General features: G+C 39.6%; 1 protein-coding gene across 1 annotated transcript in view; it reads left to right on the top strand.

The window, feature by feature from the left end:
* The window catches only part of ARID4B (AT-rich interaction domain 4B), a 194,169-nt gene that overhangs the window by 122,025 nt on the left and 56,166 nt on the right, over window positions 1-15,978 (top strand). Inside the window, exons 12-16 of the mRNA XM_050951541.1 lie at window positions 1,043-1,111; window positions 2,784-2,878; window positions 4,004-4,101; window positions 8,966-9,233; window positions 10,662-10,834. Of these exons, the coding sequence (XP_050807498.1) occupies window positions 1,043-1,111; window positions 2,784-2,878; window positions 4,004-4,101; window positions 8,966-9,233; window positions 10,662-10,834 (703 nt within the window). The remainder of the gene's footprint in view (window positions 1-1,042; window positions 1,112-2,783; window positions 2,879-4,003; window positions 4,102-8,965; window positions 9,234-10,661; window positions 10,835-15,978) is intronic.

A 15,978-nucleotide genomic window follows, 5' to 3' on the forward strand; every position in this document is an offset into this window, starting at 1 on the left:
AATAATACTTTTGTCTCCTTGCTTCTGGCTGGGTGAAGTCATAATGCTTAGGGTAAGAAGTAGAATGGAAAGATTAAGCTGACATAGCGACAAAGTAAATTTTCTTTATTTACAGAAATGATACATCAGTTATACTCACAGAAAGTCTGCTATGGGTCAGAATTAAAAAGAATACAAAGAATTGAAACGAACTCCTACTCTGCATGCGTCTTTGAAATATCTTAAACTTAATGATTAAAATTCCTAGAAGTTCTGATTACACTAGAAGTAAGATGATACTCGTATGGGAGATATTAATTAATATCAGTTGAGGCACATGGTATTTCTGGGACTTTTCTAACCAACTTGGGAGGAGCTGTTGGACTGAGCCACAGTGTCTTGCCATTGATCTCTGCTGATGGTTAATCTAGTGTAGAGGTTTATTACTGCCATATGTTTAATAGCCACAAATATTTTTGATGTCCCTATTCTGGATTTGTTTGCTTCAAATTAAGTGTATACCATGTACTCTACTCCTGGCAATGTGCATGCAATGTCATTAACCTCAGCATGTTACTAGTGGCTTGTTGAACCACTGAAGAAAAAAGTGCAGGCACAATTTTATCTTTCGCTTCATCTTTGAAAGTGACTTCATCCATCCAGGCATTAAAGAAATTATGTGTGATCTTTTGAGGAGCAATATTGGTGTCTACTCTGTTTTCTGCCTAATTTAACACAATTGAGAGCTTGTGTTGATTTATAAGAATTTTTATGACATTTTGATGATAATCTATTGAAAACCCCGAAAGATCAAACCATATGTTTTTTTACAATTTTTATTAGCTGGAAATAGCCTTTCCTGTTTCCAGATGGCTTAACATTCAGAGACCATATGCCCTCTGTATAGCATGCTGTCAGTGTCATTAAATTCTGCAGTAAATCAAACTTTTTAATGTAAACTTAATTTGGTACAATAGTTTTCCAAATTAAAAATCTGCTAGTTAGAAGTGCTTAACAAGACAAATGATAAATTTTCTTTTCTTGTATTACTTTTATTAGGAAGAAATAGAGCCTTTTCCAGAGGAAAGGGAGAATTTTCTACAACAGTTATACAAATTTATGGAAGACAGAGGTGGGTGTTTTATCTTCAATTACGTATTGTATATTGAAGCTTTGAGCTATGACCCACTATTGCTTTGCAATTCATTTTTGGGAACCAGTGTGGCCATATCCATATTTTGCTGTGATTTAGGAGATTGTAGTCTGTCACTTGACCCTCTTTGTCTTCTCAGCATTCGTGAGTACTAAAATGCAGACATATCCCTGCTTTGAAAAATAAGTGGATATGGTCCATATACCCCTGTATATCATACACTATATCCCTGTGTTGTATATAGCTGTGCATTTAATGCCTAGTTTTGTTCTTAATTCTATTACTGCATACATTCCATTTCATAATTTTAATAAGAGGCCTCAATAAATTTATTTTAGAATGACAAATATCATTTGGATGGTTCAGTTTATTCTGGCTTTAGCTCGTGCATTGTAATACCACCTGAATGTTTGTGTTGTTGATAAGAGAAACTGAAATGCCTTTAAAAACATATCCCTTTAATATATCAAATCCTTAACAGATATATAGGGAGAGATTACAAATAAATATGCTTTCAGAAAGTAAATAGTTTCTCTCTTAATTGTTTGGTAAGACTTGCGTTCAGAGGCCCCTGTTTCACCCACACACACACACACCCACACACACACCAAAATTGTGATATCTTTAGTGGATTGAGATAAAAGTGAGCTTTTAAATAAAGCTGCATAGTTTGATTATGATTTTTATTATCTTATTGTTAAGGGCCTATCAAATTCAGAGCTATGAAAAACGCGTCACGGACTGTGAAATCTGGTCTCCCCCTGTGAAATCTGTGCTTTTCTGTGCTTTTACTCTATACTATACATATTTCACAGGAAGGAGACCAGTACTTCTCAGATTGGGGGTCCTGACCCAAAAGGGAGTTGCAGGGGGGTCAGAAGGTTATTTTAGGGGGGTTACAGTATTACTTCTGCACTGACTTCAGAGCTGGGCGACCAGAGAGCAGCGGCTGCAGGCCAGGAGCCCAACTCTGAATGCAGAGCCGCCACCAGCAGCAGTGCAGAAATAAGGATGGCATGGTATGGTATTGCCACTCTTACTTCTGCGCTGCTGCCTTCAGAGCTGGGCAGCTGGACAGTGGCGGCCGCTGACTGAGGGCCCATCTCCGAAGGTAGCAGTGCAAAAGTAAGAGTGGCAGTACCATACCATGCCATTCTTACTTCTGTGCTGCTGCTGGTGGCGGCTCTGCACTCAGAGCTGGACTCCCAGCCTGCAGCTGCCACTCTCCAGCTGCCCACCTCTGAAGGCAGAGCCACAGCCAGCAGCAGTGTAGAAATAAGAGTAGCAGTACTGCAACCCCGCCCTTTACAATAACCTTGCAACCCCCCCATAACTTCTTTTTGAGTCAGGACTCCTACAATTACAGTACCGTGAAATTTCAGATGTAAATTGCTGAAATCATGAAATTTGTGATTTTTTAAATCCTATGACCGTGAAATTGACCAAAATGGGCCGTGAATTTGGTAGGGCCAGACTTATTGTATAGATAGAAAAATAAATAAAGACTGTACTATGCACATGATATGGTCAGAATCAAAGAGCTTGCAGTAATATATTTAGTAACGTGAAATAATTTAGGTATAAATTTCTGGTCTTCTGCTCAGTAAAAAGACACACTTCAAAATATTTTAATAATTGTATTCTTCCACAGGGACTCCTATTAATAAACGACCTGTACTTGGATACAGAAATTTGAATCTCTTTAAATTATTCAGACTTGTACACAAGCTTGGAGGATTTGATAATGTAAGTATTAAAGTGAAGATGGAAAGTATTTCAGACCCATAAAGTCTGAGGTAAAAAATATGAAAGATTATATTTAAGTCATAGTAAATAAGACTCCTATACAAACACTCTAGGAATCTGACAAATTAATCCTGCAACATCATACACCCAGCAGCATTATTAAAAAAACAAACATTTAAACAAACAAATTATATAATTAATTTCTTTGTGATACATGCAGTAGATGTAACTATTGCTGTATAATAATGTAGTCTGTCAGAGTACTTCCTTTTTCTCTGAGGATTCAGTGAATATCTGTCTGAGAGCCTTTGTTTTAGACACTGAGCAAATAGTAGAGACTTCTAAATCACTGCACAAGACCTCAAATGCAAGCAATCTGAGTTAAGGTTTTTATGGCATCCTTAACTCCTCCCCATTGTGGATCATATATAGAAGACTGTGCTGGCTGGAATTAGCTGAAGTGATCTTGAAGCAGCAATTGGATCATTTACTTGGAATTCCTGGGGCAGTGGACTCTATTCCTACTTTTGATGTCTGTCTATAAAATTAACTTATGAATTGATCATGTGTATTCATACAGTAAAATGCAGTGTCATCTTTCTGATGCTAAAGGTCACGTACTTAGAGAACTAGATGTGTTACAGTACCTTTTGAAGACTTTTGGAACTGAGCATACTAAACAGGTTACAAAACTTGAGCACATTAAGAGTATAAAAGGCAGTGGAAGAGCTGATAGAGGCAGTTTCTGGGAAACCTAGGTATTGCACCATTCAGGACTTTACAAATTGCCACAGACAGTTTGAACTGCCATCTTTATTTTAAATTAAAACTCCAGCTCTGGTAAATAAGGTTACTATCAAAGTAAGTTTTTGTTATCCACTTGGCTGACTCCTGCAGTTTGAGACTGTGGCTTACTGAAATGCAAAATGACAGAAGTTCTAAACTGATGATAATTCTATGAAGCAGAACAGTGATTTTTTTGTCGAATACATTCTTTTGTGGATCTGAAGAAATTGTGAAAAAATTGTTAGCATTCGTCTGTTGTTGCAGAGATAATAGACTTTAATTAGTCTTATGTTTTGTACTAGATTAATGTGCACATTTGTATTTTGCTGTGTGTAACAGATTGAAAGTGGAGCAGTATGGAAGCAGGTGTATCAAGATCTTGGAATACCTGTGTTGAACTCAGCTGCAGGATATAATGTTAAATGTGCTTACAAAAAGTAAGTGATACAGCACATGTAAAACGAATGAAATATGAACAGTGATACCATTGTGGGATGTTTACGTATAGATTCCAATGGAAACACCTCTTTTATGAAAAATAGTTACTGTAAATTGCAAATTATTAATTATTTTGGAATTTTATGAATCAGAAATGTAGGACTAGCAAGGACCTTGATAGGCCATCTAATCCAGTTCCCTGCACTGAGTTGGGACTACAGCCTTGTCTACACTACAAAGTTTTGTTGGCAAAAGTTATGCTGCTTTAATTAAAGCATTTTAATTAAAACCACTGTTGCATGTCCACACTAGCGCCTTGTGTCTGCAGAGCACATCCACACTAACAGCTCTTGCATTGACACAGAGAGCAGTGCACTCTGGTGGCAATCCCACTGTGCAACTGGCTGCAGGGTGCTTTGGGAAGGGTTTGCAATGCCTCATGGGGCAGGTACAACATCACATGATGAGGTTTCTCAATTCCCTCGTTCCAGGGGCATCCTACTAGATTGCCAGTTGCTTTTCAACTGAAGTTTGGTGTGCGGGAAGGAGGGAAAGGAGAGTGGTGTGTCTGGGGTGGGGGAGGCAACAGGCTGACCGACCTATCCTGAGGCAGGGGGAGGGGGACATCCCCTCCACGTCAGCCCCTGCTTCTTCTCTGCACAGCACTCTCTCTCAAAGCAGCCCGCTCTGCCTGCCTGCCTATGGTTCTGTGATTCCCTCTGAGTTGTCCCACAGCCTCCTCAGCTGCTGGGAGCAGCATCCTGAGAAGCTCTGTGAGCTCTCCATGCTGAGGAATGTCAAAGCAGCAGAGCAGTCCCGCTCCCAACTCCCCGCAGCAGCAGTCTGCCAGAGGCTGTATTCCTAGAGCAGGGCAGAACAGAAGCATTCCACATTAATGGTTAGTTCCCAATCCCAGAGCAGAGCAGCAGACTCAGCTGTCAGATACTTTCAGGAGCTTTGAAAGGAAGAGGTGCATGCCTGCAGGGCAGCAGAGATTAAAACAGTGAACAGAGAGGTCACAGCAGGCATTGTGGGATACTAGGAGAAGCCAGTTATGTCAACAAAACAAACAGCAGTATGTACACTGATGCTTTGTCACTTTAACTTTGCCGCAAAAAGTTTTATGCCTCTTGTTGAAATGGTTTTATTTTGTGAGCAAAACAGCAGAATTTTGCCGCCACAAGTAGCTTTGCAGTGTGTACACCCCCTTTGTTTTGTCTACAAAAGGCAGCTTTTGCTGACAAAACTTTGTAGTGTGGACAAGATCTAAGCTGTTGTTCACTTCATGCTATACTTGGGATTGTATCTCTTCTGTTACGTATGTTGTTCTTCTCTGCTATGTCAAACATAAGCTGCTTGTCTTTACTTTCAGGATCCTTCATGACCTATCCATTCCCTATCTGTCATCTCTCATTTAGCATCAAAAGGTCAACTCCTACCTCTTATTGTCCCCATGATATCAGCCTCCTTTACCCACTTGTGAAATTTTTCAAACCAGAGCCTTTGTGCATTCCTGTAAACATCTGCAAAACTAATTCACTATTCTTCTCTCCTTAAAATTCTCCTCTGCCATTAAGCCTATAAAAAACTTGACAATAGCTGGGCCACTAGCATTCCAGGACCGCTTCCTACCATGCTGACCAATACTGTGTCACAGTTTCCTTATATTCCCTTTTTGGTCTGTTTGTATCTATCTGGTGTCTCTTGTTTTACACTTAGATTGTAAGCTCTTTGAGGCAGGGACTATCTTTTTGTTCTGTTTGTACAGTGCCTAGCACAATGGAGTCCTGATCCAGCACTGGGGCTCCTAGGCACTATGATAATACAAATAATAAAAAATAATAATAGATATAAAAACTTCTCCAGTGCCAGAGGAACTTAAATCTGGGGTTTTGGATGGGGGTTAGTTTGCCACAATATCTTAAAATATGTATATATTTTGATGCATTTTTGCTCTTTTCAAAAATAAAGTACAGTAAAAGCTTTGTTATCTAGTATGTTGGAGGAATGGGAGCTTAATCAAAAATTCCAGTTAACTAAGAGTTATGCTTACCAATGGAGGGAGGGAGTTTGGTTGCGGGAGGGGACTCAGGGCTGGGGGTTAGAGTGCGGGAGGGGTTTTGAGGTGCAGCATGCCAACCAGAAAGCTCTAGAAAATGGCATTTCAGGGTGCTGGGTCTGGGTGGCATTCGCCTCAGGTGGCTCCCCACAAGCGGTGACATGTCCTGCTGCTCCTAGGCGGGGGTGTTGCTAAGTGGCTGTGTGCGCTGCCTCTGCCTGCAGGCGCCAACCCCACAGCTCTCAGTGGATATCCAATTTGAGCTGCAGAGCCAGCGCTCGAGTGGGGCGAAAACAGCGCATGGAGCCCCCGTGGTCATTCTTCTGCCTAGGAGCAGCTGGGACATGTCGTTGCTTGCAGGGAGCCACCTGAGGTGAGCACTACCCGGATCCAGCACCCTGAAATGCCATTTTCTAGAGCTTTCTGGTTGGTTAAGTGCTGGATAACACAGCTTCTACTGTATTGGGGAAAAAACAAAACAAAAACAAAAAACGGAAGTGTAAAACGTATAATAGAAAGGTAAATCAGAGGAGTGGAAAACCTTGCATTATTATACATTCTATACTGCTGGTTGTCAAACGTTGGTCCACAAAGCCCTTCATGATGTCCACAGAATGAAGTAATTGGGAATCAGTAGTAGGGGAATGGGATGTTAGGAGGATCGGAGGTGGTTTGTGAAAAGATCTCTTGCTCTGTTATGAAGTGGTCAGTAGAATTGAAGTGTTTGAGGATAGCAATGTGGTATCATGAGAGAACTTATCTTTAATTTCTATGGTCAGGTGGCTTTCACATTTGTATCTTTTTTATATTGATGTTCCTAGATGAATGAGTAAAAGATGGTGGTTTTAACAAGTTTTTAGTTTATTTTTAGTATTTATTGTTATGTCAAGACTCTACTTTTGATGGGTATTAGTCTTATGTTAGTCCAGTGCTTAAAATATTGTGGATTTTGTTTAGCTGTTCTGGAGAAGCTCTGTAGTGTAAAGATAAAGATACAGAATAAAATGGTAAAAAGGTACAAGAATGAGAAGATTAGAAATACATGTACAAAAGAAAAAGCCAAGCATTTGACTTGATTGTAATAGTATTTATACATTACTGGTGTTACTGTTAGTATTCTCCAAGAGCTTTAAGAAGTCTGTTCAAATTCCATAGTATTAAGCTAGTCGTTGCTAATGATATGATTTGTTCGAATGATCTTCTTTCTGATGCAGATTGTCACGGAGTCCCCGGGCGATGCTCTGGAACTGCTCCCCACAAAGCCAGTCAGGACTTTGGGGAGCCTCCTCTCCCTTGGAGCAGACTTGTTCAGGGCAAGAAGCTCACACGGCTTCACCTCCTGGGTCTCTCCTTGGAGCATTCAGCATCCTCTGCCCCTCCATGCGCTTCCCACAGCGAGTCCACCCCAGCGGGGTCCTGGGGAAACCACCGGGTTCTGCACCCCCACTTTGCAGTCAGACGTGACTCTCAGCCAGCCAGTAAAACAGAGGTTTATTCGATGACAGGAACAGGGTCTAAAACAGAGCTTGTAGGTACTGAGAACCAGACCCCTCGGCCGGGTCCATTCTGGGGGTCAGTGAGCCTGACCCCCACGTCTGCCCTCAGCCAGCTCCAGACTAACAACCCCTCCCAGCCCCTCCTCTCTGCTCAGCCCCTTTCCTGGGCCCGGAGGTCACCTGATCCCTTTGTCTCCAACACCTTCAGCTGGCACCTTTGCAGAGGAGGGGCCCAGGCCATCAGTTGCTAGGAGACAGAGTGTCAGGCATTTAGCTGCACTGGCCCTTTGCTCTGCCAGATACTTAAGAACTGCCATGGGGACACTGAGGCACCAACACAGTACTCAGAGAAAACATTAAGAACTTTCCCAGTTCGTCACACAGATATAATAGCATTTGAGAAAGGAAGATAGAGGGATATGTCGGCAGCAAAATAAAAAATGCTTAATGCAGTATTGCAATAAAAAGTCACTTTGTGTTACAGGGTGACATACCCCAAATTCACCGAAACCAGGGAGTATTATCAGTTTTGAAGTTTGGAGTGTATTTGTTTCAAGGCAAACCATTATTGCTTGTATTGCTTGTTTCTGTCAGTGTTTATAACGTGCTATTACGTGTGGCCTATGTCATAACTAATAATCAGAATCAAGTAGGTTTCTTTCTAGGAGGCTAAGAAAATGCCAACTGTAATTATAAGCTTAATTTTCAAATTGGTTTGACAGTTCATTCAAGAGGAGAAGCACTTCTTGAGTTTCCATATTGCTGGGCTGAGCAAACTGGACACTGCTTTCCTTCGATTTTTCCTTTCAGGAATTGGTAGAATATTTATATTCCTGTTTGTGTTCTTAAATGTTTTCTATATTTTGGATATTTCTGTAATACTGGTTGATTCAGAGGTATCGTTTGCATGTGTTTAAATATACACCTCTACCCCGATATAACGCAACCCGATATAACACAAATTCGGATATAACGCGGTTTCACCTATAACACACAGTCCAGCGGATCAAAGCAAGTTCGATATAATGTGGTTTCACCTATAACGTGGTAAGATTTTTTGGCTCCCAAGGACAGTGTTATGTCGGGGTAGAGGTGTAGTAAGAAGTAGAAACAAAAAAAGAAAAATGGTCAAACTGATACCAGATTTTCACAAACAAGTTTTATTAGTCAGTTTTAGTATAACCTACTTATTGAATCCTATGAAATGTGTGTATTTTATGTATCAAAGGTGTACAGATCTCACTAGGTTAATATTTATGTAAATTAATGTTAGCACCATGTCATGGAATTTAATTTTTCTTCCTTCAGATATCTGTATGGTTTTGAAGAGTACTGCACATCGGCTAATATTGAATTTCAAATGGCATTGCCAGAGAAAATGACGAATAAGCCCTGCAAAGAGTGTGAACAAGAAAAAGAATTGAAAATGCGTGAAGAACCTGAACAGGATGTAAAAGAAATAAAAGTTGTTAAAGAAGAGCATAAGGAGGAGGAAGAAGTAATCATACAACAGGAAGAAACAAAACCATCTGAGAATGATAATGAATGTAAAGAAGATGATAAACCCACCTTTCTGGTAAAATACTTTGTTTACGTTAAGCCCAGTTGCTAAACTGAGGTAGTGTTTGTGGGGGGAGTAGGAGGTAATGTATTAAGTAGGGCTGAAATCACCTTGGTGGAGTTAAAAAACAAACAAACACCTAAACAGTTTAGCACATTGTCTTGGTAATGCATTGTTCTTTCCTTATTATTAATACTGATCATATCTGAAAATAGGGTTTGGTGACTGACAGCAACTGCATAGCTAAAGGAGGATAAGTACAATATACTATGAGCCAGATCCATCTCTGGGTGTATGCTGGCTGCTGCAGAGGGTCTTGGAAGCAAAATGTCCATAACCTCCTACAGAACAGCTGCAACCTACAGTCAAATTTATACCAAAATGTGTGGCCTACTTTGGCCTGAAAGGGGCTGTATCCTCTTAGCAGCTGTAATAGTAGGATTTCTATTTTGAACCTGGCTTTAGATTTAGGTCTCAGTCCTACAGTGCATTGCATCTGCATGAACACCTTCCATTCCCATCCCCACACCAAAATCAGTGAAGTTCCACAAGAGTTCAGGGCAATGTATTGCAGGACTAGGACCTATGCACTTCAGAGGGATCTGCAGACGCATGTTTAAGCCTTTTGAAAGTGCCATTGAGGTTGTTGGGATTCTATATAGGCATAAAGATTTGTCTGAGTGAAGTCATTTGTAAGTCAGGACTTTAAGCTACTCCCACACCACCCCCAAAAAGACACCTGTAAAGGGTGGCAGGAGCACTACTTGACATCTGTTTTTAAGGCCCACTGCATTTAGGGTGAAATCTTTAAAAGGAAACCATCAAACTGATGCTGTCAGTTTAAAAATTGCATTTAATAAAAACACTAGGACCTAAGATTATTAAAGATGACTAAATTTAAAATATTTTTATTTTTCATTTGAATGCTATTAATTTTTTTAGTGCTGTTCAGCTTAGAGAATGAAAATTGATTAGTAGGTTTTACTTTTAGTTTAGTTTCTAGTCAGCTTCGCTTTTGGATTCTCGGGAATTTGGCACAATGAAACAGTTTTGAGCCACACAGAAGAAAATGTTTGTTTTTTGTTCAGAGATTGTTTCCATTGGAATTGAATGAAATGTAAGGGAAACTAGAATGTCTTGAGTGTTTTTAAAGCTTTTTTTTTTTTTTTTAAAGAAATTTGGGTGCGGATTTGTTCTGACGGCTTCACTTTAAATACTTCTTCTATTTAAAACATTAAAGTTAAATTCTGTAGCTCTGACTCAAGCAATTCTTCTGCAAAATTTAGTCCTTATTTAATAACAAAGAATATACTGGGAATGGTAACAATCCTAAAACTTTGAATTATTTCTGCCAGTTGGTTAAGTGTGTTTTGTCTGCCTTTTTTCAAATGCTTGTCATGTTGATTTCTATTGTAGGTTAACTGCATTTTTATATTTTCTTAGGAAAACAAACAAAACTTGCAAGAATCTATGTATACTCAGTCTGACCAGGAAAAGGATTTCAATTCAACCAAAACAGAAGGTGAAGCCAATCTGGGAGTTAAAGAGGAAGAGAATATTAAAGAAATGGAAATTCTTAACATGAACATGGAAGCTGAAGGAAAAGAAAAATCAGGGTAAGAGGGAGTTTTTTAAGTTAAGGAACCTGATGTCACTAATGTTTTAGTTAAAAGTATGTTTGAACGTCAACATCAAACGATATTGTGAGATTCTGATCCGGCAAAGACATAAGCATATGCTTAACTTCGTGCACCATGAATAATCCTACTGAAGTTAGTGGGGCTACTCACATTGCTAAAGCGAAACATTTACATGAGTCTTTCCAGGTTCAGAGCCTAAATATTTAAAACTCAATGAGCAAGGGGAATCATACAAAGTATAAATAACTTAAGTCTATTTGATTAAAAAAATAAGATGTCCATCCTAGTGGCCTGCTGTTTGCTCAGCTCTGCTACCTGTATGGGGTGGATTTCTGTTTTCCACCTTTTGCTCTTGGGAGTGTTATGGAGACACTGTTATGGGAAGGGAGTATCTTGCATCTCTCAGTAGCAATCTTTGGTTGAGTAAGGGATGATTTTGACAGGATCAGAAGATACTCCTTTCCAGTTCTTCACAAGAGAAGGCGATTGCAAGTGAAATAAAATGAAATAATATTGGTGCCGGGGCCCAGCTAGTCAGTGGATGGAACAGGGAAGCAGAACATTCCTCCCTGCATGCATGTGTGTATGTATTCTCCATAAAGCAATGGATAGAAAGGTTTTCATATTTAAACGCAAAAAGATTTGTTCCATGTATTGCCTTTAAATGTCTGCCCTGAGGTCAAAATGGAATGGACAGTTCTTTATTAGACCTAGCATAGCTAACAACTTACATCCTTGACAAGAACTGCATGTACACTGTAGTGTGTCTGAGCGCTATTCAAAAGTTGGGAAATCCTAAAACCATTGTGTTTTGGGGACACATCCTGTTCCTTTCTCGTCTGAGGGTGAAAACAGCCCAAAAGATGATAGAACTTGTGTCTTTGAGCTGCAGGTGTGAAGAAGGTGTGCAGAAATGCCCTAGAACTGTGTTTTATGGAAATTCCATTCACTATACCATGGAAGGGTTTCCTGAGCCTGGAATATAAATGTGGGCACTGCACTGGATTTGGCCCATAGGAAATTGGTGAAACCATTGTGTAAATATTGCATCATTGACACATTTCACCATGTAGAAAGGTGATAGTAAATAACTGATTATACAAAAAATATATTAGGTAGAGTAAAATAATTTGCATAGTTAAAATATAAGATGATACATTTTAATTGGAAATCTACCCAGACAATAGAAAAAGTGTGGTGAAGAGAGTTATGCCTCTTACTTCAGAACTGAATTTGGCTCAGTGTCTTTAAAATGTCACCAGGTAAGGCCTTTTTAAAATGTGGGACATCTTTCTGATACTGATGTTGACCAAATAACAATGGTAAATGAAATAATAAAATGATAAAACTATTCTCAACAATTTGTATCTGTTTAACTTGGGACCAGATTAGTTTCTCTACATGAGGAGAAGTCTTGCTTAGAGGATAGGAAGCTCCATGAGTTTCTCCTTGCACTGTTTCTACCAGACTGCTCCATTGTGAGGAATGCAGGATTTCAGTCCCACCTTGCTGATTTTAGGATATCTGCTGGAGGCCGGGAGTGTCTTTCTAGAGGTCCTGTACTCCACCTACCAATGTCTCATCACTCAGTCCTTTTGAAACAGGGTTTCCCTGCTGACCTCCCTCCTGTAATCCCTTCTACATGGGTTCAGCAACACAATGGGGCTCTGTGCAAAAGTTAATACAGAATCAGGTGGTATTAACTTTCGAGCTTTTCACTTCTATTTTATTTTGTGTAGAGGGGAGGTTAAGTGTGATATCTGCAGCACATTAATTCCTCTCCAGTGCTATTCCCTGGCTACTCTTGTATCCTGACCATGTCTATGAGTCTGTGAGTAGTCTACACTGATCTGAAGACAGGGAGACAAAGCAGCGGAGATAGCTGACATCTCCCCACCCCTTCTCTGTGGGCAAGGATTGATGTATATGAAGGGTCCTTTATGTGCTTCTTGAGAGGTAGACAATCTCTGGGCCATAGAAGATAATGAAAAATTGGTTTCTTAGTGTTCTTGTTAGTGTCTTAGTGTTCTTATTGAGTATGTGGAGCATCACTCTTAGGTTGTCTGTTTCAAAGAGAACTTTCCAGGGTTTTGGAAACTCATCCTTCTGCCTAAATTAGAATTCCCTCATAGTTAATATGTCCAAGAATAAAATGGCAAAAGGCTATCAGTCTGGCAACTTCAGGACATAATATTAACACTGCTAGTGTCAGGAAGAAATGTCGTCCAGCTTCCTCAGTGTAGTATTGCATAATTAGGTGCCTTCCTCTGTTGTGTCTATTGAATTATTCATTTTGTAATTAATGAAGACCAAATGGTCTTTTTCTTCAATATGACATTTCTTAGCTTCCTAGAAATTGAATCATTTGACAGAAAAAAAAATCCTTTAAAGATACCTTATGTGGAGACATGCCATGTATATAAAGTATATTGAAACAGTCTGGCCCAACATTCTTTTTTGTAAGGGGATTTCTCATAGATAGTCAATGAAACTGAAAGGCAACAAATTTAAAACTAGTAACAAGAAGTACTTTTCTACACACACAACAATTATCCCATGGAATTTACCCCCTCAAGATTGAGGCCAAGAGCGTAGCAGGATTTTTAAAAAGATTGGACATTTATATGGATAACAAAAATATCAACTTTTTATCACAAAGATTAAAAAAGCAAGCAAGATTTTTGAAACAGATACAAGACTTCATGCTTTAGGGCATAAGCCAAGCTCTAACTAATCAGAATTGGGAAGAAGCTTTCTTTGTGGATAGTTTATTCCATAACTGCCCTCTGGAGGGATTTCTTGCACCTTCCTCTGAAGTATCTGGTACTTGCTGCTATTTTAGGACTAGTCTACGCTACCAACCTGCATTGGCACAGCTGCACCAATGCAGCTGTGCTGCTGTAGCGCATCTGGTGAAGACGCGCTATGTCAACAGGAGAGCATCTCCCCCCAGCATAGTACAGTGTGGACACTGCTTTAAGTCACTGTAACTTATGTCGCTCAGTGGGGAGGTTTTTTCACACCCCTGAGCGACATAACTTATATTGACTTAAGTGGTAGAGTAGTCAAGTGCAGAGACATAATATTGGATTAGAAGGACGGCTAGGCTGAGCCAGTTTGGCAATTCCTGTGTTCCTGAGTATTGCCTTAGAGTTAATTTACACTTCACTGTTCCTTAGTTTACATTTCACTGTTTATATTGATGTTCCTGTGGCCTAGAGGTGGCCAGATAAGAGTCTCTTTGGAGCCCTTCAAACTAGCTCTTGTTATAGTGCTGGAGGATCATAACTGAGAGATGCAAGATGCTCCATTCCTGCATGCTCCTCTTCCTGGCCTGACTATGCTGTCTCTGCAGCCCCTGCCTGGCTTTGGGTGCCATTGGCTGGATCTCTTTTTGGACTATTGCTTACTAGCGTAGAGCACTAAGAGTGGGAGTACTGGACTAGTCCACACCCAACATTGTCTGCTTGCTAGTACTTGCAGGTGGAATTCTAACTTTCATTGGCTTGAAATTTTCTGGACTCTTTCTTTGAGAGAACCAGAATCTTGCTTGACCAACATCTACTGGATCCTCAATTAATTTTTGGTTGTTGACGGAACATATGGTTATGTATTTCTAACCAAAATATTTTCTTTTCTAAGCCCATAGTTTTGAACTCCCGTGATCCTGATACTTCCACTTTTTAGCACTTGACCACAAATTTTCCTAGGAATTGAGACTAGCAGATTGTGCCAATATGGAAAAAAATGCTATTTAGCAGACTTTAAAAAAAGTCTTATAAACTAATAGCTCTTTTAAAAAGTTAAACAAATTACTTTAAAAACTAGGGGAAAACTCATGGTACATAAAATAGAGATCAAAATCTGATAGCAATTTTCTCCTCTGAGTGAACCTATGAATAATAAGAGCGGGCCTCACTAAGTGATTTAAGAGTCCTGTGGCACCTTAATGCTGATGCTCCAGTACATATGTTAGTCTTTAAGGTGCCATAGGACTCTTTGTTGCTTTTTACAGATCCAAACTAACGTGGCTACTCCTCTGATAAGTGATTTAAGATGATCTTTCTCACTTAATAGTGAGAATAACATTGAAAACTTAGCCCTGTATGTGAAGGTGAGCAGTGAAATACCAGACAGCAAGACTGTGAACGCATATCTTTGCATGCACAAAAACCTGCATTTGTGTACCTTACTACCAGCTGTGCATGTGGATATGTAACCTTTTGTTTAGGGAATGCAAATTTTATAGGCATGTTAATGGAGACCATTAGATAGGGATTCTTTTTAAGACATTTAGTGACAAGAATATGTAAGAAAGTAAGTCAACAGCTGTGTTTCACATACAGGAGGTAACAGGTTAACAGATGTAGTGTGTTTCTTCTGCCCTTTGCAGTTTATTCTCTTGGTACTTCATAAAGTAGCATAGTTTTTTATTTAGTGTTGTTGTAGCTGTGTTGGTCCCAGGATATTAGAGAGACAGGGTGGGTGAAGGACCTGAAGAAGAGCTCTCTGTAAGCTCAAAAACTTGTGTCTCTCACCAACGGTAGTTGGTCCAGTATAAGATATTACCTCACCCACCTTGTCTCTAGTTTTTTATTTGTCAGAAGAGGTATATTTTGAAGGTTTTGTAATGAATGAATGTCAAATTGTAGGAGAGGGATTTAAAATATCACAGGAAGATGTGGGTTAGTGTGGCTGGCTGACAGTCATATTGATTGGCTTTGAACCAAATAAAGCACTATACATTAAAGGTAACTCATACAGTAAAGTTTAATTTTGTGTAAAGTAAATTATTTGAGGGGGGGAAATGCGTTGTCTTCCTTGCACCGCTGGTATGAACACCAGTTTAAATTTTTCACTGTTAGTGTAAGCACAAAAAGATCAATTTATACCAAGTACATTTATATGGCATCATACATAGGAACTCAGCCATATGGTCTGTGCATTGTATTTCTGTATGCATGTGTCATGGGGGCATGCCTCTCTAGGATATCCTCTTGTGGCTTTTGTGGCCCTGCAGGTGCATTGCACTCAGCACCCCTAGGGTCTTTTTCAACAATTGCCCAGAGCAGGTTAGTTCAAACTGTTTGCAGAATCTGATTTATTCACAGTTCCAACAT

This window comes from Gopherus flavomarginatus, chromosome 4 (genome assembly GCF_025201925.1).
Source record: "Gopherus flavomarginatus isolate rGopFla2 chromosome 4, rGopFla2.mat.asm, whole genome shotgun sequence".
In the NCBI taxonomy this organism is placed as follows: Eukaryota; Metazoa; Chordata; order Testudines; family Testudinidae; genus Gopherus; species Gopherus flavomarginatus.